This window comes from Patiria miniata, unplaced genomic scaffold (assembly GCF_015706575.1).
Source record: "Patiria miniata isolate m_02_andy unplaced genomic scaffold, ASM1570657v1 HiC_scaffold_8, whole genome shotgun sequence".
NCBI classification, from domain to species: Eukaryota; Metazoa; Echinodermata; class Asteroidea; order Valvatida; family Asterinidae; genus Patiria; species Patiria miniata.
Genome location: NW_024037075.1, coordinates 1460004 through 1481087, shown reverse-complemented (window position 1 = coordinate 1481087; position 21084 = coordinate 1460004). Strand labels below are relative to the sequence as shown.

General features: G+C 37.7%; 2 protein-coding genes across 3 annotated transcripts in view; one reads left to right on the top strand and one right to left on the bottom strand.

Annotated features, from left to right (window-relative positions):
• Nucleotides 1–3532: 3532 nt before the first annotated feature.
• Nucleotides 3533–10195, bottom strand: LOC119719444 (small ubiquitin-related modifier-like). Its single transcript, XM_038188898.1, has 5 exons — nucleotides 10053–10195; nucleotides 8375–8470; nucleotides 6645–6722; nucleotides 5160–5231; nucleotides 3533–4609 (listed from the first exon to the last, which is right to left on the bottom strand). The coding sequence occupies exons 1-5, from the start codon at nucleotides 10062–10064 to the stop codon at nucleotides 4535–4537; spliced, it is 333 nt and encodes a 110-aa protein (XP_038044826.1). The 5' UTR covers nucleotides 10065–10195; the 3' UTR covers nucleotides 3533–4534.
• An 835-nt stretch (nucleotides 10196–11030) lies between these two features.
• Nucleotides 11031–21084, top strand: part of LOC119719074 (ATP-citrate synthase-like) — a 38123-nt gene continuing 28069 nt past the window's right edge. For both annotated transcript variants that reach the window (XM_038188377.1, XM_038188376.1), the window contains exons 1-5: nucleotides 11031–11157; nucleotides 12136–12328; nucleotides 19407–19529; nucleotides 20197–20358; nucleotides 20844–20935. In XM_038188377.1, the coding sequence (XP_038044305.1) occupies nucleotides 12176–12328; nucleotides 19407–19529; nucleotides 20197–20358; nucleotides 20844–20935 (530 nt within the window). In that variant the 5' untranslated portion in view covers nucleotides 11031–11157; nucleotides 12136–12175. The remainder of the gene's footprint in view (nucleotides 11158–12135; nucleotides 12329–19406; nucleotides 19530–20196; nucleotides 20359–20843; nucleotides 20936–21084) is intronic.

The following is a 21084-nucleotide window of genomic DNA, read 5'->3' as shown; positions in this document are numbered from 1 at the left end:
TGTTAAATAACATTCTTGAAAATTCTGGGCATAATATTCTTCACCTTCAAATGTTAACAAATTCAGCTGAAAATTGTTGACGCTGTTTCTGCAATTTCATAAGAAGTTGGGGCTTTGAGTCAAATTGGTCATTGAACAACATATCAACAGTGTGCTATTATTTCCTGAAAACCGTCACATTTTTTAAACATATCAGCTTCAGGTGAGCTTGTGTTATGTTTACTACCAAAAGCCCTTTACATATCTCCATAGATGCCAAATGCAAAAGAAAATATTGTTTGGCATAGGAGCAGAGAACCAGTCTGTGTTCTGTATACATGTAACTTACATGGCGTATTAGCTGGTAACCCAGACATTTTTAGTCAAGGTGACGTTTTCGAAATGTTGGCTTCGTGTCCAACTTTGGCCTTCCCCTCTGGCCTCAGGCTTGAAGAGAAATTTTTTGATGTACAAAGCCAAAGCCGGGGAGGAGGCCGTGGTTTCGTAAAAAGCCCCCCCAAATTTCTTGCAAAGAACAAAAGTTGAGGAATTGAAGCTTATTTATATGCAAAATGTGACAGAACTGGGCACAGTCTAGAAAAATACAAAAAACCGAATGGGGTGAAATTATTTCAATTTTCAGATATTTGTAATCTTTGATATGTCTACTTCACATACATGTATTTTAAAGAAATAGTATAAAAATCATGAAATAAAAGTGTTTTAAGAAAAAACAAGTGGCATCTTTCATTTTCACGACTACACAACAGAACTTTAAAGACCTTCATCTCAGTAGTTTGCTTTTTGGACAAAGATAAATGCACATTTTAAACAGCCATAACTTGTCAACGGAATGAGTCCAATTGAAGCGCAACAAACAGTACTGCAAGGAGAATTGTATTGCCTTTCCTAACACCTGCAATCCCTTATTTTAACCTCTGCCCAGTTCTGTCTCATTTTGGCAGAAAGCCTCACATTTTTCAATGTGGCTCATGATGATCATGTCTTTCAAGAATAAAACAAAATAAATCGTAGTATGTACTAATGTGCAACTTTACAGTAATAATGCATACATGGGCGCAAACTACAAACACCTCGAGGACAGACAGACAAAGGGAAACAACAGATTCTTTGTTGTCCTCGAGAGTTTATCTTTTGTTGAAAACGGTCCTCGATTGTGCGTTATGTGCTTAGTCTCTAGTGTTATATTACAGGGACAAAGGAAAAGACAATGGCTTGTCCTCGAGCGTTATGTAAACCACAACTGTGTGTTCATTAAAATGTAGGCCTATAGATTGATTGCATTCAGCAGCCATCTTTGAGATGAGTTTTATGTTAATTCATTGGCAATATTACAGGGACAAAAGAAAAGACAATGGCTTGTCCTCGAGCGTTATGTAAACCACAACTGTGTGTTCAATAAAATGTAGGCCTATAGATTGATTGCATTCAGCAGCCATCTTTGAGATGTGTTTTATGTTAATTCATTGGCAATATTGCAGGGACAAAGGAAAAGACAATGGCTTGTCCTCGAGCGTAATGTAAAACAACTGTGTGTTCATTAAAATGTAGGCCTATAGATTGATTGCATTCAGCAGCCATCTTTGAGATGTGGTTTATGTTAATCCATTGGCAATATTGCAGGGACAAAGGAAAAGACAATGGCTTGTCCTCGAGCATTATGTAAAACAACTGTGTGTTCATTAGCCGACTGCAAACGAAAATCATCAGATGCAGTTACACTTGGTGTTGTTTTGGGGTGTTTTTTCATTAATCAGTAATTATTTTGTTCAAGACTGTAAAGAATGAACTCAAGCTGTTAATAAAGACACGTTAAAATTGAGACACAGGAAATCATTCTGTTGTGTGTTCTGTGCAAAAGTCGTTGATAAAGAGAGCATTTCACTCTGGCAAGAATCTGACATGGCTTTTAGACAGGTCCGGCACTATTCAAGGGTAGAAAATCCAAAATCTACAGCCGACCCGTTACACCCGTTGTAAGTGTGAACCGTGCGTGCCTTTCTTGGTTCGATGGCTCCGCTTCGCACTAGTTTCTCCTCTTGCTTGCCTAAAAAATGGTAAGCGAATAATGCTCAAGTCAAGACGGCACACAATTTGTTCTCAAAATGAAATCTTTATTGAAAGTTCAATTGTACACTGATGATACAAGTCTCCACCAACAAAACAAATACATTCTAACAGAGACACAGATTTCAAGTTTTAACAACTCTTTGAATGGCTGTAAAACTGAAACGTCCTAACGCTACTTCTATTCCGCCGATTCTCAGAACACTTAACAACATACAACCTGTAAAAAAAAAGAATTTAAATTAAAATGATTTTTTTTTAACAAAAAAAAAAGGGGGGGTTTTCAATTGTTGCATGGTGCCAGCACACAGACAATACAGTCAAAATCCAACTATTAGACTGGTGCCTCTATTCAAACATTTCATTGTTGTCTACTTGAATGGTATGCCTCTGGGTACAAGACGAGAATAGCATGGTATCGAAATGTCCGTTAAACTAAGCAATACTGGAGTGGAGACCGCACTAGAATATAAAAAGATTACAGTTTACAGAATATTTAGCTAAAATTGGTGGTTTTTATCCCTGTACAGCAACTTAACTCTTTGTGGCCCACAAAAAAAAAAGATAAAACAAAAAAAAATCAGAACAAACTCATAACATCAAAAGCACATGATACATAACAACACATCACTGCTAAACTGTACATTAGGTATGCATGAGCAATTCGGGCAATTCACAATGCAGTGCGCCACCAAAAGTTTGCCATGGAGAGTCCATTTTTCAAGTTTACGGTCGGCAAAACACGGCCCATTTGAATGAGTGTCAGTAGACAACTTGAGCTAATTTATTATAGATTGGGGCAAAGCGTTCTGCCGCCTTACAAAAAAATATTGATAAAAAGAAAAGGGCAAACAGATACTCGAATCGTACGCTTATGAAACTACTGACTGGAAAAACTAACAATTTCAAATGTCCCGTGCTGCGAATTTGTCGACCATCTCCCACAATGCACTGGGGAAAATGAACTCTCCGTGGCAAACTCTTGGTGGCGCACTGCATTGTGAATCGCCCGAATTCACATGCCGCGTCTTCATATTACAGTTTATTTATATAGAAAGATAAATTTCTCGCTAAAATGACCTAAAACACATTGAACCGGAAACTTAATACGAAACACCTATTGCCGCTTCTAACCATTATGGTCAATTTTCATGCCCGATAAAGGGTATCTAGTGGCATCAATTGATATGAAAGTATGTCATATTTGTTTTGCTGAAAATCAATGCAATCTTTTTTACTGCAAATCTTTCAAAAGTTTGTTTTTCACATAATGATTCCGAAGCAGCCCCTGTTGCACATTCCATCGGTTACCAGCTAAAATCCCATCACTATGTATATAAACCCTGCTGGTTCACCAGTCTTGAGGCTGTTTTGCGCTTAGCAGTTTTCAACCCGTTTCAAGTCGGCTCAAAATCGAATTGACTCATTGTGACAGATAGATGACGCAATTGAATTCATTATTTTCAAGATTTAAAAAAAAAAAAAAAAATTCAAGACGAAATTGCATAAAAAATCTGAGGTGATATTTCAATACTTATTCCAACTCAAAAGCTCATGAACACTATTAAACTTGGTAGGGTGCTAATCATTTCAGACTATGTATTTGGCACTGTCTTGCCTACAGTTACCAGACCAAGACTTGAAACAGCAACTGAACGACCCATAACCTCTGCTTTTTCTTTTTCTAATTAACTCTTTTTAGAAAAAAAGTTAATTTTTCAGTAATTATTTTCCAGTAAATTTCATTTTAATTTTTTCAAAAACTGAAATGCATCTTGACCTGCACATTTTGAAATCTATATTATGTGTACTTATTTGACAGTGGAAGAAAAAATTGAGTGCTTATTTAATAAACCGCTTTATTATCCCATAAATTCTGAAAATTTGGTACTGATTGAACAGTGGTATACAATGTGTCTGGGGGGGGGGGGGGGAAACGGTTATTTACAACGCTTCCCACTTATCAGTGTGTATTTTGCAGGGCTGTTCAGTTTCGAATAATCTACTACTCAGTTATTCGAAACTGGTCTGACAAAATATTCAAATATTCGAGCAGGAAAAACAATGATGGTGTAACCGCTGTTGCGAAATGTGCCATCATTCTGATGACAACGTAAGTAAATTTAATGAAATTTGACAGGGAGAGAATTTTAAAAAACATATTTGAATTGCAGCAGTTGGTGAATTGCAACAGTTGTTAGACTACCTAGAAATAAGTGCGTTATTTGGACAAAATTAAAGGCAACCCCTCAGAGTATATACCCAACTGCCATCTCCAATCGCACAGGTATAACCAAAAGTGGCATGCACCTTTAAAAACCAATGTATTACCGGATTTCAAAAAACAAAAAAACATTTTGCGTGAATGATAACATCGTTGTCTTCCTGTGAAGTTAAGGATAGAAATCCTACAGCGTGAAATGTGACGACAGAAGAAAGGTTGAAAAATATCTCAAACCAGTTAGGGTCAGTAAAGGTGCGTTCGGTGTCCCCCGGTCTGCGCCGAGACTACTTCGATGATGTCGTCTGGTTCCATGTCGAGCTACAAACAACAAAAGTCACAATTGGCATGTTTAATGCCTTGGCAACAGCTGTCTTTAATCTTAATCTGCCTGTTTGTCACTGTAAGTAAAATATGTCACGAGCCAATGTGGCCCAATAGGTCGGCGTTTATCTCCGGTTTCAGTAGCATGAAACGACTGAGAATATTTCTGTTCCCCCTGGATGGGATGCCCGTCTATCGCAGGTTACTTCACAGCTAATGCTGGTACCAATTTATACTCCTGGGTGGAGAGAGGCAAGTAGGGATGAAGTGGTTTGCCCAAGGGCGCGACAAAGAGCCAGCAGCTCGTATTGAACCTCTGACCCCCTGATCATGAGTCACAAACCCCAACCACTAGTTACCGTGCAGTAACTTAAGTTGTAGTTTAGGACAATCACAAACTATCACAAGTATCCATGTTCTTTACAAAGGAACAGTTGTGAGGGTATCCCTTGGAAAACAGCTTTTTTTTCTTTGGATAAAAACACACTTGTCCAGCAGGAATAGCTTGGAAGCACCGTAGGAAGAGGAATAAAATAAAACGGTTTACCTCTTTCGGTGTCGTGTCATCGTTTATCGTCTCCCCGTCAAAGAGAAACCTAATGTGGGTAATGTTCTTCTCCTGAGGAAATAAAAAATGTGAACAAAATCAGCTGGCCTAATGTCTCGGTCCTTAACCCAGTCCTTCTGATTTGAAAATCACAGGTGTGTGGAAAAAGGCACACCTTGATTTTTCTAGGCGTGTGATTTTTCTAGGCGTGTGATTTTTCTAGGCGTGTGATTTTTCTAGGTGTGTGATTCTGTGGTCCAAGCTGGGACTGTACAATCTGGTACTTTGTTTTCCAAAATATTCATCTTGGTTTACAATAAAGCCATATTCTCTTCACTGACATACTTTATTTTTCACAAATTATAAAGTATAATTATGCCGTAAATGTATGCCGAGGTGTGTGGTACTGAGGGATTCAGGCGTGCGATTATTCGCACTTCTCAGGAAGCATTTAGGCGTGTGATGGCGTGGGGGTGTGATCGCACGCCTCAAAACAGAAAAACTGTTAACCCTAACCGCCCCGAATCCTTCAAAATCCTCTTTGCCAAAGTGGGGGACTTTTGAGGATTGAGGTTACATGGCAAAAATGCGTTACTGATTTCTGGGATGCACTTTGTCAAGGTCTTGGGCTGGACCTTGTGTTGTTTTTGCTCAGCCATGCATAAATATAGGCCTGGATTATGCTTGAAATCCTCCGTACTGCTCCAGGATGTCACTGGCCAAGCCTCAACATATTGGCAGTCACTGCCACAGGATTATGCAGGACTCAGGCAGTGGTCACCCCTCCATGGACCATATTCAAGAAATAATGGAGGAATTTGCGGGATTGAGGCTATATGCTATTTTTCCATGAGGCCAATTGGAGGATTTTGCAGGATTGAGGCTACATCCTAGCAAAAAGGCCTAGGGAGTAACCGAGTTAGGGTTAAGCAAGACCTTTGTCAAAGCCAATTTAAAGGGATATCAAAAAGTGAAAGGCAAATAGTTGGATTCAGTACGGTGCATAGAGAAAGACTAGACCCTAACCTTCCCAAATCCTCCAAAATGCTCTTTGAAAAATGGAGGATTTTGCAGGATTGGGGCTATATGGCAAAAATGTGTAGCTGATTTTAGAGGATGCACTGTGTTAAGGTCTTAGGCCGGACCTCGCGTTGTTTATGCTCAGACGTGCATAAATTCAGCCCTTGATTATACTTGGAATCCTCCGCACTGCTCCAGGATGTCACTGGCTCAGCCTTAACATATCGACAATGATTGCTGGAAGATTTTGCAGGATAGAGGCAGTGGTCAACCCCCCCCCCCCCCCCCCTCAACCCCACTTAAGAAATATCGGATGATTTTGGAGCTTTGAGGCTGTTTGCTACTTTTACATGAAGGCGGTTCGAGGATTTTGCAGGATTGAAGTTGTATCCTAGCATCCTAGGGAGTTAGGGCTAATCAAGCCTGTACACGTAGTTTTGACCAAAAAACGTGTTTTTCACTTACCGCTTTCTCACAGTATTTTTCTTTGATTTTCCTCATTTGCGTGTTCATCTTGACTCTGAATAAGACCTCCATACCCGCCTGTAAGAAAAAAAATATACGAAAATCAATTCATTGGTTAATCTTGGTAGTCAATAATGTACAAGATTTTGTGTGCTTTTCGTTGTACTGATTGTTGCGACTCAACCAGTTTTACAAATGGGTATACCCAATTTTAAACAGGAAGGCCAGCTTTATATCACTTCGCACCGGAATCATTTTGGCCGAAATTTACATTTTCGCACAAGTTAACATTTTCCAGCCAACTTCTGATATACGGCTAAACGCCACAAATACTGATTAGCAAGAGTCATTTCAACAGTATTGGTATGATATTTCTTGCCACACCTCATATGTTTCAATACCCGGGGTATGCACTGGTGCGGAAAATGTACAACAACGGGCCGTGCACAACGACCAAGATCAACACACGGTCTGCCTCCACAGACTTCACGGACTTTGTGTGTGTGTACAAAAGGCACGGGGGATTAGCGTGTTTAGACGTCACCCGAAGGAGAGTCGAGGCAATCTCGACGTCTGAACCCCTCAGCCGTGTCTGTGTACAAAAACAGCTAGTGCGTGAGATCACGTCCTCCGACGCGAAAAAAAAAGGAAAGCACACATGTAAACATCAGTAGTTTGGTGGCAGACCATGGTGAGACGTGTACAAATAGAGACCAATACCATATTTTGACACAGTTGATTGATTTAAAGGGAATATACAACATTTACAAACATCGAAAAATAAAACTACCAAGTTTTTACGAAATACCTTACTAGGATGTTGGTAAATGACAGTCTCAAGCATCTTGTAAAATTATGGCACCTGGTGTGAAGTCATTTTCAAGAAAATGGTATTTTTGTAAACATTTCCAACGGTGGTCGGCCGACCAGCGTTGGAAAAACCTAACTATTTTTCAACTACTGCTCCAAATTTACCATTTTTTTTTCAGTCCAAATTTTGTTTGCTATTGGTTACATGTTCATGAACGGGTGCAGGCCAGCTAGACTGGTTCCCTTGCCTTACAATTTTCCATCATCTATACATTGATCCATTTGATCTTTTGTGGAGTCAGGGAACCAGACTACTTGAACATTTTTGTTTTTCTCGGTTTTTCCAACCTTTTCGAACACCAAACTTCAAAAATGTCAGTGTAACAATATGTGACCCGCTCTGCAAAAATGAGTCTGATGTCGCATAATTTGAATTCAAGCTTTTACCATTTTGAAATGGAAACAGTAAAAATTTGCTCAAAATTTTGATTTTTTGTTTTTGTTTTATTTTGGTTGTTTGATAGTTTTAGTTCAAATATCTTACACAGAAATGTAAATATTGTAAGAAAAGGAAAAAAAATATGAATCTTTGGTGCTTTTCTTGGTTAGTTACAGTGTATTTGTCATTTTTCAAAGCCTTTTTTCTCCATTGAGACCTTTCTAGCTCTGCAAAAACTTTACAGAATGAAACAAGCACAACAGTGCAACCAAACGTCCTAGAGAGGTCCATGATATACTAAATGAAAGCTTATTTCATTCACATTTTATTAATGTAGTTAACTCAAAATGTCAGTTTTGCCACAACAGACTCATTTTTGCAGAGCGGGTCACATATTTGATCTATTATACTAACCTCTCATATAGTTCATTTCTGAAAATTACAGCAAAAGCCAATGATGTACATTCCCTTTAAGACTCACCTCATCTCTGACTTTGATTTTGATGGATTCCGAGGTTGATGAGCCAGCTCCCTTTGCGTTCTCGCAATCGGTCCCTGGTTTGTTGTCCTGCCCGACCTGCATAGATCAAGCCCCACAAACGAAAACCTAAGTCTAACTTCAAAAGTAAATCTCAACACCAACACGAGGTGCCTGAATTATCAACAGACAAGGAGGCGATTTTTAGGCTAGAACAACGGATTCTTAAAGGGAAAATACAACATTTGCAAACATCAAAAAATAAAACTACCAAATCATTTTGAAATACCTTGCTGGACTGTTAGTGAATGACAGTGTAAAGCATCCTGTAAAATCATGGCACCTGGTATACTGTCATTTTCAAGAAAAGTGGTATTTTTGTATCAATTTCCAATGCTGGTCGGCCCACCAGCGTTGGAAAACACTGGCTTTTTTTCAAATACTGGCCCCAATTGACCATCGCACTTGTTTGCAATTCGATTACACACCTATGAACGGGTACAAGCCAGCTAGACTGGTTCCCTGACCTTACAATTCCCCAATGTATGTAAACTGCTCTGTTTCTTCTTATATGGAGTTAGGGAACCAGACTACAGGAAAATGATTGTTTTTCTTGGTTTTATAGCATTTTCGAACCCAAAACCTCAAAAAAGTCAGTGTAACTATATTTGCTATATATTTCCAACCCCCCAATTCCATCCATTTCTGAAAATTACAACAAAAGCAAATGATGTATATTCCCTTTAACCTGTTTTCTTTAAAAATGTAGTATTTTGACACAAACTGCATGAACTGATTCATGATATACACAAGGCAGTGGATATTTAGTTGGTTCCGGCTTTCTTTTAGTAAACGATATTTTGCCAGAGAGGCACTGAACATGCGTAGTGACATTGTCATTCATGTCATTGTCACTGTGACCCTCGTATTTACAAGATGCCATTTAGATGGGAATCCGACCATTTTAAAATTTCGAGCTTTATTTCCCTTCAAAGAAAAAAATCCTCCAGAGCCACGAATCAGATAAAAATGTAATACTTTGCAATAAATGTTGGACAAAAGGTTGGACTTGGGAGTCAATTTAAAATAAAAGATGATTATTCTTAACCTTTTTTGGGGGGGGGATAAAAAAAAAAATCAAAAATGTCGCAAGCTGGTAATTGATTATTGAACCCTGATGGGGATCTCTCACTTACGAGATACACGTGCTATCAACTCGGCCACAGGTGTTGCACAAATGATAGTGGTAATTTAGTACATTTTTTAATGTAGGCCCTTCTTGTATACGCGTCAAAGAGGGCGCTGTACAAAATAGCCGGCTTTATCGTTTAAGAAAGCTGGCTAAATCTAGCCGTCTATTAAATTACACTTCAAAACACTTTTCAAACACTGGTTGGTAGTATTCTGTGTATTTCTTACATAAGAACAACATCTTTGCAACAAAACTATTGAAAAACACTTCTTTCATTTACAAAATACATTGCAACAACTTGAACAAGTTAAAATGACAACAGTTGTCAAAAGTATCACGATACTGGTGCAGCATGATTCCATTGTTCTGTATATAACTATAACTTTACACTTGCAATTAACTGCACATTTAAACCCTTCCACCGAACCATAAAGAACTGAAAACGATTAATGAAGATTACACATGGAATAAATTAAGTGAAAGCACTACCTGATCCGACATTTTGCTCTAAATTGCTGCGATTTTCTTTATCTTACAAACGTGCTGCGAAACAACAACATCCGTCCATGTGAAACCTCACGCCAAATGAGAACTAGACTGGTTTCCATTCACCATACCATTTTGTTTAGAACGTATTGGTTGGGCGGCGGGAATCAGTCCGCGAAACGCGGGTCCGGGTGCGCTGGTTTACGTTCCTGACGTATACGGAAAATCCCACGTTCTCCGAAGCGCGGGAACCGTTTGAAGATTATCATTCGTTTTCCACCACCAAATTGGGTCACACATTGGCCTTCATAACGGTAGGAAACGATAAAACAAAAGAAAAAAAGCACACCTTTGTTCAATCAAGAGAGGGCGCCAGCCGTTTCCTTACCAATAATAAGGAAGAACTTGCTAAGTTCGCAACGTCAGGCCACATTAATATTTAGATTTAATAATAATTTGTGTGTGTGTGTGAATTCAGTGACTTAAAAATTATAATTCAGGTCTAATAAGAATCCCTCCCTCTCGTTACAAAAACCCAGCAAACAACTGCAAACTTTTTATATGTTTAATCCATTTTTAGACTGTTATTTTGTTACTATCAGTTAAAAAGTGCTGAAGTTATTTTTACATTAAAATGTTGAATATTGGAAAAAAAAAAAACCAAACAAGTTTTATTACTCGTTATATATTACCTTAGACTGCATTAGATGTATCAAAGTTTTAAAATTATTTCATAATCTTAAACTGCTGATACTGCTAATTTTTTTTTTTAAATTTACTGTACATGTACGTTTGCATTTATAATCACAAACAAAACTTTTCTTAGTTAAATATAATTATGCACGATTATAAGCAAGTAGGCGGAGCTTCAATTGGTATCAGCCAATCGCAATGCGGATATGGTAATTTTGACCTCGTGGCTTCACGCGTGTCACTCGCACCAGACTAGTGACATGTGGTGTGATCTGACACCACTTATCCTCGTGTACGTGTACTACTGTACGCATACCGCGCTGCACGTTGACGATTGTGTAGTATCCGGGTTTTCACGAATACATCCTCATAAAACGGACCTCAAATCTCACCATTTTATGAAGATCTGATCGAGGTAAGCATGTTTTCGATACAGGCTGTTAAATTGAGTATATTTGCATTCATCTGAGCCGTCTACCTTTCGAGTAATACCTCAGTATATCAGGCCACAAATGTGTTCCAAATGTCCGTTGATTTATCGTGGACTGAGCAGCAACCACCGTGTTCCTGCAGTTTATTGACGGGACTGCCACGGGCGACAACCACCCGAATTCACGGTGGAGATTTTCTTTCAGTTGTCAAGCAAAATGACCTTATTTTGTGTTGTGTGTTCTCATGGTTTGATTATATTCCAACGTCAAATAGTCTACTGCTGTCTTTGATGTACATCTAGGTGGTTTTGCAATGATAACTGAAAAAATTGCTTTCAAAACTATTTTTCTTTATCAAGTTTATGCCTACTTAAAAAAATCAACACACATAGAGTGTCCGGGTTTCCTAGATGTGACGTCATTACGTTCAGTGCATGTGGGATTCCCTGGAATTCCCTTTTGACAGGCGTATCCGGGAACAAACTGAGGAGGGAAAGTAGTCTGAATAGCAATTAGCATATTTCTGTAAGATTTACTTAAAGAAATAACAGTGGAGAAATGTGTTGAGCTAATTCATGATGATAGTTGTTGAATTATTTCATGTTTATTTGGATATAATTTTTTTTATTGCATTTATTTCTTCCTCCATGATTTGACTGGTCACTAAACTTATTTTCATTGTACAGTTGCAACTTGCAAGTACTTGTGAAGTTGTGTGCTAGTTGCAAGTACTTGATATTCATATTTAATTAATATTTATGAAGAGTGAATTTCAATAGGAAAGTTGTATTCGGATTTTTGTGGTTGAATTCAAAAATTAGAAGAGGGATTTTTTTTTTACATGTATTAAACAGTTCGGATTTATATTTTGTGTTGGGTGGTAATTCAGTAATTTTGGAGAAAATGATGGATGTTTGTCCATTCAACGTCCAATTGTTTTTTGTTTTGTTTTTTATTTTCAGAAATTTAAAGATTTAAAAGAAATACTAACAATAACCAAATATGTCAGCCAAGGCCATCAGAGAGGCAGCAGGCAAGAACTTGCTACAACGGCATCTACAGTGCGACGTCACTGCACCCAACAAGTGGGCCACGGTCACGGAAGATGTGGACTGGGGTCAACTGACTGCGCAGAACCCCTGGCTGCTTACGGAGGTATGACAGTGGCACCCCCCTCCTGAACTCTCTCTCCCCGCCCCATCTCCTACCCCCACCCCACCCCTGCCCCACCACACCTATGATGTAGTGCAACATGGCTTTTCACTTTTGATTTATTTGAATTTCAGGTGATGATGTACATATTATGGTCCTATCAAATAACATAAAAGGGAAATGTCTGCAAGCTCTGTGATTGCTTTCTGCAGAAATTGTATGAGGTGCAAAATGGGAAAGAATGTTGCATCATTACACCCTGTTTTCATCGTATATTATCTTAAAGAGGATCAGTTATGCAAAAATGTTAAAAAGACATCAATCTGGGACTGAGAAACATTTCCAATTTTGTGGACTTTGAAAATGCACTCGGCTCAACATAAACTTTGTTCACAACCAAAGAAGTGGCGTCTGGATACTAACTGCAATGTACTTTCTTTCCGTAAAAAAAATGTTCATCAGCATTTTATTTTAATTTCAATGTCCTTGGAAGAAGTCAGAACAATATGTGCCCATACATGAGGAACATGTCTACAGGTTTTGTGTTATCATCAAATTCCATTTATTTATTTTTATTTTGAAATTTGTGTTAGCAATCTGAAAGTGGTACAATGTATTTCTATAGCAAGAGACAGTGTCTCTCTTTATTTCATCCACAAATACAGTTGAGTCCATTGGTGGAAATATTTGAAAATTGTATTATGAGTGGCGTGACATTTTCAGCAGACCCACCATTTAAAAAATCAGTGAAGAACCTCGCTGTGCGCTAGTATGAGCCCAGGACTCTAATCACTATCTGCCCTAATCCTATCAGTCAATACCCTGGCATAGGCAATAGATTTATCGCTCCATTTGGATTAGACTTGCACAAGTCTGTCCTGCAAGCATTCCCCCATAAGAAAAATTTAACTAAGACCTTGTACCTTGTAGATCAAACCCCGGAACGGTCCACCAGGCACTAAACTGGAAGTGGTAATATGCATGCAGAACCAAAAAAAAAACGCTCAAAGGCTAATTGTAAAGTCTAGTACCCATTTAGATGACCGCATGCTGACAATATCAATTTCACAGTGCTGCGCTGCAGGCGTCCAGATTTTAAAATTCTGCCAATTGACATGTCGGCAGACTGAGTGATTTACCTGTGTACATGAAATATTCCAAATAGCCTCAAACATGTTCCTCCACATTTAGAATGCAAAGGGACACTATATTTATTTGTACAAAATGTATTCATGTTTAATACAAAAGTGGTGTTGAACATGAATGTACTTTATGAATGTGCGCACATACTTTGTACTTGAAGGCCTATCGCCTACATATATTTACATGTACATAGATAATCACTCACATACATTTTATATTGCTTTTGAGAGCAGTAAATATGAAACAAAAATTGCACAGGGTTACTGGTACATGTATGTACGGACTTTGTACAAATGACTCAGCTTTTATCATCGGTAGTATTTTTGAGGGCATGTGTTACAAATGAGTGAATTAATGTGAAATATGAATTCTGCTTTTGAACCAGAATCTGGATTGTAAATGGAGCAAATGAGCCCTCATTTGTTGCTATTTTAATGCAAATGTTACTTAAGAAAACAAATCCGTACCAAATTCTTTAATTTCAACCCAAAGTTTGTTCAAGGAATTTCTGTTGGTACGCTTACGCATATAATGTGAAATGTGAAACAGATTTTTTTTAAACAGGTTCTGTTGGTGAAAACATTCATTCAATCTAATGAAAATGTGCTGGTATGCCTTGGGATGTTGTGTGATTTTATTGTTTCCTCTCCATTACTTTCATCATACCAGTGCATTTTTATGGCGTATTATTGCCCCCCTAAATCTAGGAGACGCGCATTGATCCTTCGAACAAAGTGCCAGCAACCTGTGCTAATTGTATCTTTGCGAGCCGGCATGCGGAAGAATTTTCTGGACATGCAGGCACCATCAATCTTACCAAGAGTTGTACATGTACAGGGTGAGAGAAAAAAAACGAAACCCAAATGTCAGGACCATTGTTTTAGTGAAGTTCTGCATGTAGCACTTTCAAAATGTAGGATATGAAAGCCCAATTCATAAGCTTTGTTTTAGTACAAGAATCGTTCAAATCAGTTATGTTCTTTTCAAGTTACGGAATTTTAAACACAACCACCGTTTTAAAGTTCTGTCCACCGTCACCAAAAAAAGTGTGCTTTCTTTCAGCAAAACGAAAACAATTCACACACATCCTTATGTGATTTGTCTTCGTTTTGCTGAAAGAACACTGAAGTTTTTTTGTGATCCGTGGACAGAACCTTAAAACAGTGGTTGTGTTTAAAACTCCGTAACTTGAAAAGTACATGAGTAATTTGAATGATTCTTGTACTAAAAGAAAGCTTATGATTGGCCTTTCATATCCTAGATTTTGGAAGTGCTACATGCAGAACTTCACTAAAACAATGGTACTGACATTTGAATTTCTAATTCGGGTTTTTTTTTACTCACCCTGTTCATATACATCACTACATCAATTCTCATATTCAAATTATAAAAAGAATGCAGTATTAGGCAAATTAAAAAAATTAACTGTTTTCTTGTTCCCACTCGCTTCCACTCGAAAAAAAAAGAAAAAAAGGAGGCGGCGGCTGGGGAAAAAAAGAAGTGGGCGCGGACGAGAATCTAGTTTATTATTTTTCCTGGCCTCATTGGCCACACTGCTTCCATGCCCATCCTCAGCGCTTAGTTCTTAGATGCCTAATCACATGCGCCCCATGCCTGCAAGTCATTTGCTGATCATAAGGCTAATTTGACAATTTCACGGTTTAATAAATTTCCCAGGTTTTGTTTAGATCCAATATTCCCACCTATCTTGAGGTGAGGTGACAAATTTAAAATGCCGAGTATACTTAAAGGCTAATCTCAGAAATGGTTCAATGCACAAGATAATGGCATTTAGTAGTTTGTGCATTTAGTAGTAGTATTTTTTTTACTTCATTTCTGCTCTGTTTTGAGCAATTGCTGTTCTTTTGAATAATTTGATCCTTTGCTTGGAATGAGTTTCATCTTTTTGCCTTTTCATGAGATAAAGAATTTTCTTTCCTTTTTTGTATGTTTTTTTTTTTTGCTTTTGTTTTCATGTCTTTGCTTTAAAAGTTATAAAAGAGTACTTTTTCATGAATGGGTTCGATTCACGAATTATAAACTATCACTAGTCAGGTTTAACTCTTGAACAACACCCCCCCCCCCAAAAAAAAACTCCCATAAAATTTGACCTCTTCATTGTGTCAGCATTGGCCACCATGAAAGCAACATCACACTTCATTCAACTGTATTTTGTTGTGTTATCCTTGAATCTAACTGACACAATAACCCTTATTTGTAAAACCACCATAGGTACATGACATTGAAAGTTTTTCTGCTTTGAAACTGGGTGTGTACACTTTCCAGGCCAACAGGTTCCTGAATACATATAGCTGCCTAGAATTTAATCAGTTAAGGATTTTCTTGTTTTGCCATTTTGAACACACCTTTTTAGAAAATCTTTGAACAATACATGTATAGTTACGCAAATTTTAAATATTTTGCAAGTTTCTAACTTTGCATTTAACTGTAAACAAGTTTTCTCTAATTGTGAATGAAATATAATTTACAAATTATTGACAAGTATTTGTAACAAATTACAAATGCAGTGTTCATAAGTGTTTGGAAACTATTCCATCTCTCTCATAAGAATTTCCTCGCCTTAGACACTGTAAATGTCTGGCCATGGGGAGCGATTTCTTAAAGGAATCAATCTTGGCAAATGCCCCTAATTAGATTAGCGAGGACGGGCCGCATCAGCGAGAAGATTTCATTACCGGAAGCGTCTTGACGGAGACTGCCAGCGCGACGGGCTCGCGTATCGCAATGCCCTGGGTTGATGATGCGCTCGTCGCAAATCTGACTCCGAAAATGCTACCCACTTGAAAATGTAATTGATAGGACTTTGTCGGGGTACAGGTAGACGTTTAAGCACTCAGTCAGATTTTATCCGAAGAAGTGCCTACACGTACATGAATACAAACAGGGATGTAAATACATGTAAGACTAATAAAAAAATTCCACTGGGCTTTATATGTAGTACAGTTTTTGAAAATTTGAAAACCAAAGCTGCCTCAATTGAGAAAAACTGAAGGGCGACAAGATCACTGAAGTTTCAAGCTTTTATTCATTTGCACAACAAAATTGGGCAACAAAACTGGCCTATAAATAGGTATCCTAAATCCTTGTTCCTTACTCTAATTATTGGAAAGTTTAGGTTTTTTGCTGATTTTACAACATGCTTACTGATAAAATGTTCCGTCTTTATATATTAAAGACTTGAACAATAGGCCTATTGCACGTTAAATATTTTGGCTAACTTTTATCTAGTGTTGATGCCAAAGAATTATTTCGTACTGAACAGGGGTTGAAATGTGACATAACTTGCATTCGCACAATTTATTAAAGCTGCAAGAATGTCAAATTCCTTAACAAAACTTGACTGAGCACATTGCACTTTTGTTCTGTCCAATTTGGCGCAGTGTTGAAAAAAAAGTCATAATTATTCACAATTGATGACCAACATTTAGACAGTACTGCTCTCCTTTTAAATGAAACTTAATAAGATTAATTCATAAAAGTACCCAAATCACAACTAATGAGCTTACTTGTTTTTATTGAGTTCAGTCTCACTTTAAACCAAAGCATTTTTGTCAAAAAGCGTTAAGCGAACGATTTTGATAAGCAAACAAATGGCAATGAGTAAACAGAAAACATCTGCCGCGGGTTTTAACATCCTGTTTAATTTGCCATCTTTCACTCTCATGAAAAAAAATAATTCCTACCCGTCAAAATTATTTTCCTCCGATTCATAATATACATGTAGCTTTATACACACAATGTAGCTTGACACTTAAGTTTTAATTTATACCACTAATGAAAAATGCAAACCACGATGTTTTAATATCCAAAGCAACATTGATTTTTTGTTTGGTTTTTCTTGTAGACAAAGTGTGCGCTCACTCATGAGCGCACACTTGTGTACAGTAAAATGCTAATTGTGTTCTAACAGCAGTACAGTTGAAGTATGGGCAGCCATGGGCCAGATGCGCATAAATGCACGTGTGACTCTGCCGATGTGTGTATCGTATGCAACTGGCTGTGCGAGATATTACAGCCTCGGGCTAATATGTATTGATTTTTCTGCGCTCTATTTTGTTGTGTCTGTGGGGTTTTTTTTAGGAGGCAGTTTTGCATGGGCACCGGTGCTCAATCTCATAGAGCAGACAAGCGTTCAAATTTGCTTAGTGTGTTTGTGCCACCAAAAAAATATCGGTTACCGGTTGAATAAAATACCTTCGCCTGTGCATGTTTTTGTTCTGGTCAAATCCTTCATTTCTCCGTCTTCATTTCTCTGTGACATTGCAACTTGACTTCATGTACAACTTTTGGTGACTAATTTCTGACAATTTCGGTTCTCATTTCGCAAAGAGAAAAATTATACAGTGAAAGTGTAAAATCTATTAAAAGAAAATGTTTAAAATCCATTAAAATAAAGTGACAAAATGGAAAATTACATGTAGACCAGATCTGTTTTTTCAAATACTCAGAAATGTTGGCCCACAATACCAATATTGTTGTCTAAAAATCAGCTGATTCAAAATCACTCACAAAGTATGCAAAAATACTACATAGACTTTTAAGGGAACAGGCAATGCACACGTCTTCGTGCTTTCAACCTTCAACACACTAGACACCATATCACCTGATTTCAACTATTATCAGCCGATGTGGTATTTTAAGCCAGACCTGATCTAAGTTTAGAGATAAAAGTCTAAATATGTAGGGTACGGATTTAGAGTTGCTTTAAACGGCAACACTCGCCCATTGTTGGTTTGTTTGATAGCAATGAAGTTGGACCGTGAGCTATAAAAAGGCTTTTGAACCAATGTGTGTTCTGTATTATTAGAAATCAGAGATGATAATTCATTGTGGGGAAAAAAAACTGAAATTTTTGGGACGTTGATAAAGAGACACTTCAGAACTGTGTCACCCTCAAACTGAGGTACACGTGTATTTTTAGAAAAAAGGGTTTCTCTACTTGTCTCGTCATGTAGTCATAGAGGAATAAAACCACATACCTCGACTTATCTATATTGATAGTGCTGACAATTTTAACTTTTTTTGGCAACCAAATTCCACAAATAGATTCAAGTGAGTAAAAATAATCAGTTGTTGGTAGTAGAGTTGTGTTTTATTTTATAGGGGATTTTTTTATTTTCAGGCTTTCCTGTCGAATTTCGTTTTTAATTTGTTCTCATTTATTGGTCATGGTATTAGTCAACAGTTGGTCACTGTATTTGGTTGGTCGCTCATGAAGTAGATTCTGTGTATATGTTTAAACCAAATTTGTTGTTCAAAACAAAGTTTGTTGAACGAAAAATTCATTTGATGGACACTATAGGAAAAATGCTCAGTTCAAATTTCAGGGGGAAAGCTAACTTTGTTTCTGACGAATAACAATTTGAATATTGCTCTTGTGTCGTGGAGAATGAGTCTGAATTCCCACACGCACATCAACTACATGTAAAGTGCCCAAGACTAAAATTAATTACATTGTAAATAATGCACCCTCAAGCATGGATGTTGCAAATACATAATAGTTCTGTTCTTGGTTTTGGGTTGGTTCTTCTCCTAAGGGCTCCGCATGGGAGTAATAACAGAAGGCCAGAAACACCGGGGCAAACCCCTTCTCTTAGCGATAAGTGTTGCTGGGTTCTGGGTTCATTGCATTTAACACACGGGACCTACGGCTTTACGTCCCATCCGAAGGACGAAGCAAGTAATTGTTAAGTGCCTTGCTTAAGGGCACAAGTGTCCACCCGGCGGGCTCGAACCCACGCCACTGTTGCCTCTGAAACTCCAGAGCATGAGTCCGGCGCTCTTAACCACTAGGCCATGACACTCCACAATAATAGTCACTGCAACCAAAAGAAGTAAACAAAAAGCAGTAAACGTCCTCTCAAGACCTCAATTACGTATAATGATGTGTTTCATTTTTATCTCTCTCTACTCACAGCGCCTGGTGGTGAAACCGGATCAGTTGATTAAGCGCAGAGGAAAGTTGGGCCTCATCAAAGTCGGCGTTGATTTACAAGGGGTCAAGGAATGGCTGTCAACAAGACTAGGAAAGGACTTTGCGGTAAATTGATATTTGTCTGTTTTTAATTTCGGGGTTTTTTTTCCCCTGCCAATTTGTCAACCAATTTGCATAATATCTTGTGAAAAAATACTACCCAATTTGAATCGGAAAGACTTGCTCTTAGGATAAAAAGATGCAGTACGTCAATTTGAACATGAAGATTTGCGAGCAATCACTTTCATTATCTCTATGAATTTTCTTAGTATCCAAAGTACATTTTCAAGTTTGAAAGGACCATATTTTCTTCAAAAAATTGCTATTAGTTTTTAAAATAAAATTTGCTCAAAATGTTTCCAACTTATATATGGAATGCATTAATTTTAAAAAAAATGTATTTTCAGATTTAAGTCAAAAATAAGAATGTTTGCATCTGAGAGAAAGAAATTACCGGTATAGAAAGAAATGCATCTTTCAGACCTTTCTTCCAATTTTCGAGACTTTTTTTTTTTAAATTGACAATATTATCTCTATATCTCATACCAAAAACACAATTCAAAATTTCTTGAACCATGTCAATTCAAAGTCAGACCCTTTTTCTCATTAAAAAATCCCATTACATCTGAAAAAAATATTGATGATTTAGTACTCTGGAGGTTGTGTAGTACCAGATATTTGAATAATTTTTCATTCTTTATTAATCATTTTTTTCCTTCGACTGCGACAACAGATCGGCGAGGCCAAGGGGAAACTGACCAATTTCATCATCGAGCCGTTCATCCCCCACCAGCCCACGGACGAGGTCTACCTCTGCATCTACTGCCAGAGGTCATGTGACGTGGTCCTGTTCCATCACGAGGGAGGGGTGGACATTGGCAACGTAGACGCCAAGGTGAGGGTCATGTGACCGCACATGATCAAACGTGACCGGGTCCTGCGAAACAAATCTTAAAGGACAGTTTTTCCAGTTAGTTTTGAGACTTTATGACTCGAGACTGAATGATGTGTGCTTGACAAGCAATTGTGTAGGACTTGTAATGACTTGACTGATGTTAGCCTCATAGTGTCAAATTTCCAAACTCGGTTTTCATCCAGTAATTAAATGTGTTTGTGTCCCTGGGCAGGATATTTTACAGCAATTGTTCTCATGAGGATAAAACTGATGGTTGCATAAAGATGAAGATAGACAAAAGTACTCAAATATTTTCAAAATCAAATTGCACTATCTATTTTGAAATTTTTTTTAAAATGAGTGTTCCCATGTGACGTTTCAGTATTGATAAGATGCATTAATAACGATTGAAGAAATATGCATCTGCAATGAATATTTTGATTTTGTCTTTTTTTTAAACTCTTTTTTATGGATTTCATTCCCAGGCTGTAAAGTTAGAAGTGGGGCTTACAGATGATCTGACAGCCAGCACTGTGAAGGAGAAACTACTCGCAAAAGTTCCTGCAGGAAAACAGGAGTAAGTGGCCCGGAAAATACAGTGTACAAATGTAGTAGAATATTCAGTTCTCAAAAAAAAATTTACAAGCTTTGAAATTAACTGTAAAAAGCATGTTTAAAAAGGTACATTGCTTTTTTTTCTGGAAAGATTTGTAGAAAAGACACATG

Bases quoted from the DNA above. Each gene is read 5' to 3' on its own strand.
- LOC119719444 (XM_038188898.1), bottom strand. The intron at 6,723-8,374 runs GTGAGTCTTAAA...TTTTTCTTACAG, and splicing joins AAATCAAAGTCAGAGATGAG to GCGGGTATGGAGGTCTTATT. The intron at 5,232-6,644 runs GTAAGTGAAAAA...TTATTTCCTCAG, and splicing joins AAAAATACTGTGAGAAAGCG to GAGAAGAACATTACCCACAT.